This window comes from Helobdella robusta (genome assembly GCF_000326865.2).
Source record: "Helobdella robusta unplaced genomic scaffold HELROscaffold_30, whole genome shotgun sequence".
Classification (NCBI taxonomy): Eukaryota; Metazoa; Annelida; class Clitellata; order Rhynchobdellida; family Glossiphoniidae; genus Helobdella; species Helobdella robusta.
Genome location: NW_008704502.1, coordinates 1534061 through 1541215, shown reverse-complemented (window position 1 = coordinate 1541215; position 7155 = coordinate 1534061). Strand labels below are relative to the sequence as shown.

General features: G+C 33.4%; 1 protein-coding gene across 1 annotated transcript; it reads right to left on the bottom strand.

Annotated features, from left to right (window-relative positions):
• Nucleotides 1-927: 927 nt before the first annotated feature.
• Nucleotides 928-3350, bottom strand: HELRODRAFT_174632 (hypothetical protein; the record flags this gene model as incomplete). Its single annotated transcript, XM_009022076.1, has 4 exons — nucleotides 928-1751; nucleotides 2834-2914; nucleotides 3023-3168; nucleotides 3319-3350. 4 exons carry the CDS (start codon nucleotides 3348-3350, stop codon nucleotides 928-930), a joined length of 1083 nt encoding a protein of 360 aa, XP_009020324.1.
• Between the last annotated feature and the right edge of the window lie 3805 nt (nucleotides 3351-7155).

Below are 7155 nucleotides of genomic sequence, written 5' to 3'. Positions count from 1 at the left end.
ATCAATATATTGCGGACTATCAAATCATCATCATTAACTGTCAATGATTAAATATTGTTTACATTATCATCATCGTCGTCGTCATCTTCTTCATCATCTTTATCGTCATAATCATCATCTTCTTCATCCACACCATCGTCGCCATCGTCATCATCGGCATCATTATCATCATCGTTGTCGTCGTCATCATGAAATTATTAATATCCGAAACAATAGCCCAACAAGCAAGAGGCCATTTCATTCTGACCTCTGCTGATGAAAAAAAATTAATCACCCAAACACAGCAATAATAATAAGAAATAATAAGAATAAAAAGAATAATAATGAAATAATAATAATAATAATAATAATGAAAAAAAAACGTAAATAACAATAGTTACGTCACAAATGACGTCACCAACCAACCGACGAAAAAAATATAATCAATAATTGTATAGTTGAAGAGTTTAATCAGTGGCTGCATGCTTTGCATACATGTGTTTGATTCACACACAAACACACACACACACTCATTATATACATTATATATACCTTACATATACACACACACAAACGAAAAGTTAATTTAAATTATAAATGATAATTAGAGAAAAATGACATTGAAATTAGCATCGTAGAGAAAGCAACATTATACAAAATGGTCCTTTATTGGTCAATTTAAAGTACAAATTAAGACATTTAACTCTTGTTAATAATTGATTAGAGCCCATAATGATGACATTTGTGAGAAATTACATTAATGCTATTCAATAAAGACAAATTCTCCACTCATTGACGATTACATTACAATAACAAAACACGAAATTGAACTTTGATAAGCTACGACATCATAAAGAATTACCACCAACAACAACATAAAAAAACAAAATTGACAACAGCAACAACAACAGCAGCAGCAACAACAACGACAGCAACAACAACATCATCCTACTTCATTAAAGATGTTCCGATTTTAGTATAGCCGACCGGAAACTGTTGTTGTTGTTGGAAATGAATTTGTTGATATTTATTATTATTTTTGTTGTTGTAGTCGTTGTTGTAGTTATTTTTGTTGTTCTTATCTTTTTCTTTCTTGTGCAACTTTGATGAATTGATGTAATGAAGACTACTGTTATTGTTGTTGTTAGTATTGTTATTGTTATTCTTATTATTGTTATTGTAGGCGTTTTTGTTGATGTTGTTGTTGAGTTTGTTGTTGTTGCTGTTGATGTTGATGAAATGTTCATTGTTGTTGCTGCTGAAGTTTTCTGAAAACATGGTTTCCTGATTTATTGGCGGAAAACAATTGTGCAACGAAAACTGTTGATGTAGACGATGTTGTTGTTGTTGATGTTGCTGTTGTTGTTGATGTTGTTGATGTTGCTGTTGATGATGCTGCAAAAAATGTAACGGCTGCATTTGTTGCTGATATTGTTGGCGTTCTTTGATGTTATTTTTGTTGTTGTTTTTGTTGTTGTTATTGTAACTGTTGTAATCGTTGATGTTGTAATTGTGGCTGTTGTAGTTGTGGCTGTTGTTGTTGATATTACTGCTACCACGCCTCATACTGCATGTCATGTTGATGTTGTTGAGTTTGAGGTTGACGTCATCATCGTCGTTGTCGGTGTTGCTGTATTTGCTGATGTTGTTGTTGTTGTATTTGTTGGCATGTTTATGTTTGTTGTTGTTGATGATGCTGTTGTTGTTGTTGCTGCTGTTGCCATTGTTTCCGCGGTATGTGTTAAATTTGTTCTTTGGTTCTGTCAAAAATTCTAAATAGAAAAAGGGTATTAATATTAGTGAATAAAATAAATTTATAGATTTTTTTGCTTAAGCTTATTAAAAATTCAAATTAACACATGAACGAATGAACGAATAAATGAATGAACGAATAAATGAATGAACGAATGAACAAATAAATGAATGATTGAACAAATGAACGTACGAATGACTGAACGATGGAATGAACTTTAAACAACATTACCAAATCTAAAAAAGTTGAGTTGTAAAAATAACACATATTTATGATATATAAAAGAACTTCGATTGAAATTTACAGGATGCCAGTTCGAACTTTCATTCGTTCATTCATTTATTCATTAATTCATTCATTCGTTTATTCGTTCGTTCGTTCGTTCGTTCGTTTATTCATTCATTCATTCCCCCATTCTTTCATTCCGTGGTCCAATGTAATCCCGCGCAATAAAAACATTTTTATCTCAATGCAGTTTATTTCTCCTTATAATACAACTAACCGCTCATGTCCATACTTGCGATACGGCATCAAATACTACTATTACTACTACTACTACTACTACTCCTACTACTACTACTGTACTACTACTTCTTTTACTACTTCTACTACTACAACTACTGCTGCTACTACTATTACTACTCTAATACTTCAATATACAACATGTATACATTTGTATATCCGATATTCATACATAAATTACTACACAAACACACACATGCGTTTACATACAGAATGACACGCGCACAAGCATGCACACAAATAAATCCACGCACACACACACACGCGCGCGAACAAACACACGCACACGCACACACGCACACACAAACGCACATAAATAAATAAGAAACGAAATTCTGTTAGCTGCCCCAAATGAAACTGTCCAACTGAATGGCGATTTGGGCAATTGATGGCGGATTTAAATAAAAAATTTTCCAGATGTTTTTCAGCGTGCACATGTGTGCATGCATTTTTTATGATGTTTTCCGTTTTACTCACACACAAACACACACAAACACACATATACGCACACGTTCACACACACACATACACACACACAAGCACTTAGACTGCAAACCCGGTAAATAGACAATGACTTACCGCTGTCAACGTTAGCATAGATACTTTCGTTGGCCACACTAACCACCCCAACCTCATCGTCGTCCTCGCCACCACAGCGTACTAAAAAATCGTCGTCGTCGTCTTCACTGTTTAGAGTCGTTGCCGAGATGTTTGTGGTTGATGTGGTTGCTGTTGTGGCTGCTGTCGTAGTTAGCAGTAGGTTCATACCTTTGTTGTCGTATTTTGGGTTGGTCCGGATACGTTCTATGGTTCGATTCATGTTGCGGTTGTTGATGTCTATGATGTTGTTGTTGGTGTTGTTGTTGATGTTAAAGATGTCGATGTCGTGGATGTTGTTGACGTTGTAGTTGTTGCTGTTGTTGGTGTTGTTAGTGTTTTTGTTGATGTATTATTTGTTTTTATTGACGTTGTTTTTATCGATGTTGTTGTTGTTGTTTTGACGTTTGTATTGTAGTTGATGTTTTTATTGTCAGAAAAGTTAGCTTGGAATGTTGGTCACTTACTTCGTAAACTGATGCAGCCAGTTTGTTGCCATGTTTGAAATAATTGCCATATCAGATATTGTTATCAATGTAAGTAATACTAATGTAATTGTTGCTGTGCTATTGTAATTGCTGTTGTTAATGTTGTTGTTGTAGTTGTTGTTGTTTTTGTTGTTGTTGTTGCTATTGTTGTTGTTGTTGTTGTAATAGTAGTTGTTGTTGTAGTAGTAGTAGTTGTTGTTGCTATTGTTATTGTTGTTTTTGTTGTTGTTGCTGGTGTTGTTGTTGTAATACTGTTGGTAATAATGTTAGTAGACTGAAACTGATTTCATTCCTAGTTATGGTTACCGTTTAGAAGCAGTTGTTGTGGTTTCATTAATCAAAGTTGACGTCACGTTCATCAACTGGTTTTCTTGATTTCTATTACATTGTTAAGGTAAAAAATATTACATTAAAATCATTACATTACATTACATGGCGTCATATTACATAACATCGTCTCACATATTACGCCCTATTATATCTAATTACATTATATATTAGTTACGTCATTTCACATCAAATTACATCATAAATCAAAATACTGCTTTGTTAATAAGCGTCGTGACGTCACATCAAATTACATCACACACACACACACACACACACACACACACACACACACACACACACACACACACACACACACACACACACATATATATATATATATATATATATAAATATATATATATATATATATATCCCAACAAATCACATCACACTCCTTTGTTTAAATTTAGGGGGGGGGGGGGATTTTTTTTTTATTTGATCGATCGGCCAGCTTGAAATAACGCTTGACCATTTGTGATGTTGGACGGTTGTGAGTTCGTTTAGTGAAAAATATTATTAAAAAAAATAATGGTGTTGTTTTTATACTTTAGTAAAAATACTATTAACTACCATTATCACTACCACCACTACCACTACTACTACTACTACTACTGCTGCTGCTGCTGCTACTACTACTACCACTACTACTACTCTACTACTATTACTACTACTAATACTACTACAACAACTACTATTATTATTACTACTGCTGTTGCTGCTGCTACTACTACTACTAATAATACTACTACTACTCTACTACTATCACTACTACTACTGCTACTGCTGCTACTGCTACAACTAGTATTTAGTAGTAGTAGTAATGGTAGTAGTAGTTAGCAGTAGCAGTAGTAGTAGTAGATGTAGTAGCGTTGATTATGAAAATGGTAGAAGTAATTTTACTTCTCGTATTAAGAGTAGTGGGAATGGCAGTACGTTTAGAGGTTGTGCTTTGAGTTCGAGTGGGATGAATTTAAATCTGTCCTATTCAGTCATTCACAAACATTATCTTGTCTGTGGTGATGTTATGGTCTATGTTGTTGTTGTTGATGCTGTTGTAGGTGCTGCTGTTGTTGTTGTTGGTGGTGGTTTTATATCTATGGTTATACCGTTTTTACTGGCTTTTTTGTCTTTGGTTTTTTTGCTGATGTTGATGTTTGGTAGATGTTGTTTATGGTGTCATTGTTTTGCTAAAGTTCTATAGTTGTTGTTGTTGTTGTTGTTGTTGTGTTACTGTTGCTGTTGTTGATGTTGTTGTTATTGTTGCGTTAATGTTGTTGTGTTAATGTTGTTGTTGTTGTTTTAATTCGCAAACGATGACGCTAACATTAATATGAAAACTCCGAGAATTGATGTTATTGTTTTTAGTTTAGTGTTTTTTTATTAATCTATCATTTTAAACAAATGACGTTTCTATTGGTTTAGTTGTAAATTTGATGTTGTTGCCCGCCAATACTCAATCGAAAGTTTCAACGTTGATGTCATTCTGTTGATGTTTTCAATGACGTTTTCAATGTTTATTAGTTGTTATTAATGCTATTAATGACATTTTTTGTTATCATTAATGTCATTAATGTTATTTTTATAAAGTTTTCAATGTTGTTTTGGTATCTTTGTCGTCGTTGTTAAATCTGTTGTTGTCTGTTGTTCCTTTATTATCCACCATTCAGATGGCCTGCAATAAAGTCTCGTTAATGTTGTAGTTTGAGTAAAATTGGTTGTTGATGTCTCGGCTGATGTTGATGTCTTCTGATGTTAATGTCACTGCTATTTTATGTTTGCTATTCTAGCGCTGTTTGTTTGAGGTTTGGTTTTTGTTAGTGTCATTTTTACCGTTCTGATGGTGTTGTTGTTGATGTTGTTGCTGCTGCTGCTGTCGTCGTTGCGGCTTCTGTAGCAGTACTAGTCGTAAGAGTACTAGTTGTTGTGGTAGTTGTAGCTACTGTTGTTGCGGCTTCTGTAACAGTACCAGTAGTAAGGGTACCAGTTGTTGTAGTAGTTGTAGCTACTGTCGTTGCGGCTGATTTAGCAGTATTAGTAATAGTAGTAGCACCAGATGTAGTAGTAGTTGTTGTTGTTGTTGCTGCTGCTGCTGCTGTTTACGCTTTTGTTGATAAGTGGAGAAATGATTAAGATGACGTCATCAATTTTCATTTTGACGAATGCAATTTTTTACTGCAATGTAAATTTTGATAAAGAAAGACATCCTCCCATTATTTATAACGCACAAAAAGATGTAAAATAATATCAACAGAGTGGGAGAAACCAAAGGATGGTGGTGTAAAATTTACAGTCGGATACTTTTGCATGATATGTTGCATTAGGGGTAGTGTGAGCCCTGGATCAGAAGTTTTTTAGGGTCTGTGATGAATGAGTTGAAAGGCAATAAAACAATGGATGCTACACTAATTTTTCAACATGTTCAAATTTTCCCCCCAAAAAAAAATCATAATAATAATTTTAGTTGCAATTCAAATGAGTAATGCTAACAACTAGAAATTATGCTAATTATCGTGACTCTGCTAATTATCATAATTTATTATTCGAGAATGGTGATGGTGTGGAGGACAACTACGACGACGATGATGATGATGATGACGAGGCGATGATGATGATGATGAAGATGGTAGTGGTGATGATGCAAGCAGCATAGCAGTAACAACGGTTGTAGTAGTAGCAACAATAATCATACTTGAACAAATGAAAAAGATTTTGTTGAAAACAAAATTTAAAAAATGCACTTAAGAAAAATTATATTTGTTAAAAAATTGAATTGAAATATTGCTGAGGTGAATGTTTATGATAATTAAAGTTTTTGTTCGTTTGTTTGCATTATGCATGTTTGTTTGATTGATTGATTATATGCATTTTTGTTTGTTTTGTTTGTTTGTTTGTTTTCTTGGTTGGTTGGTTGGTTAGTTGGCCGGTTGCATGTGTATAAATGTTTGTTCTTTCGTTCGTTCGATCGTTCGTACGTTTGTTTGTTCGTTCATTCGTTCGTTCGTCATATAAAAACTTCCTGATAAAAAAAATTAATTTTTCTCTTTACCGTTGACATTTCAAGTTCAAATGTTTTTATAAAAAATTATTTTATTTCTTCTTTGTATTATTTATATTATTATGGAAAATTTGGTTTTGCTGATGTTGTTTACGTTAATGTTGATGTTGCTAACGTAATTGTTATTAATGTTAACGTTGTTAGTGTTTTTGTAGATGTTTTTGTTGCTGTTATTGTTGTTATTGCTGTTGATAATTGTGCAGATGTTGTTGCTAAAGTTGAAGATGTTGTTGTTAATGTTGCAGATGTTGTTGCAGATGTTGTTGTTAATGTTGAAAATGTTGTTGTTAAAGTTGAAGATGTTGTTTTGAAGGTTGTAGATGTTGTTGTTAATGTTGAAGACGTTGTTGTTAATGTTGAAGATGTTGTTGTTAATGTTGTTGATAATATTGTTAATGTTGCAGATGTTGTTGTTAATGTTGAAGATGTGC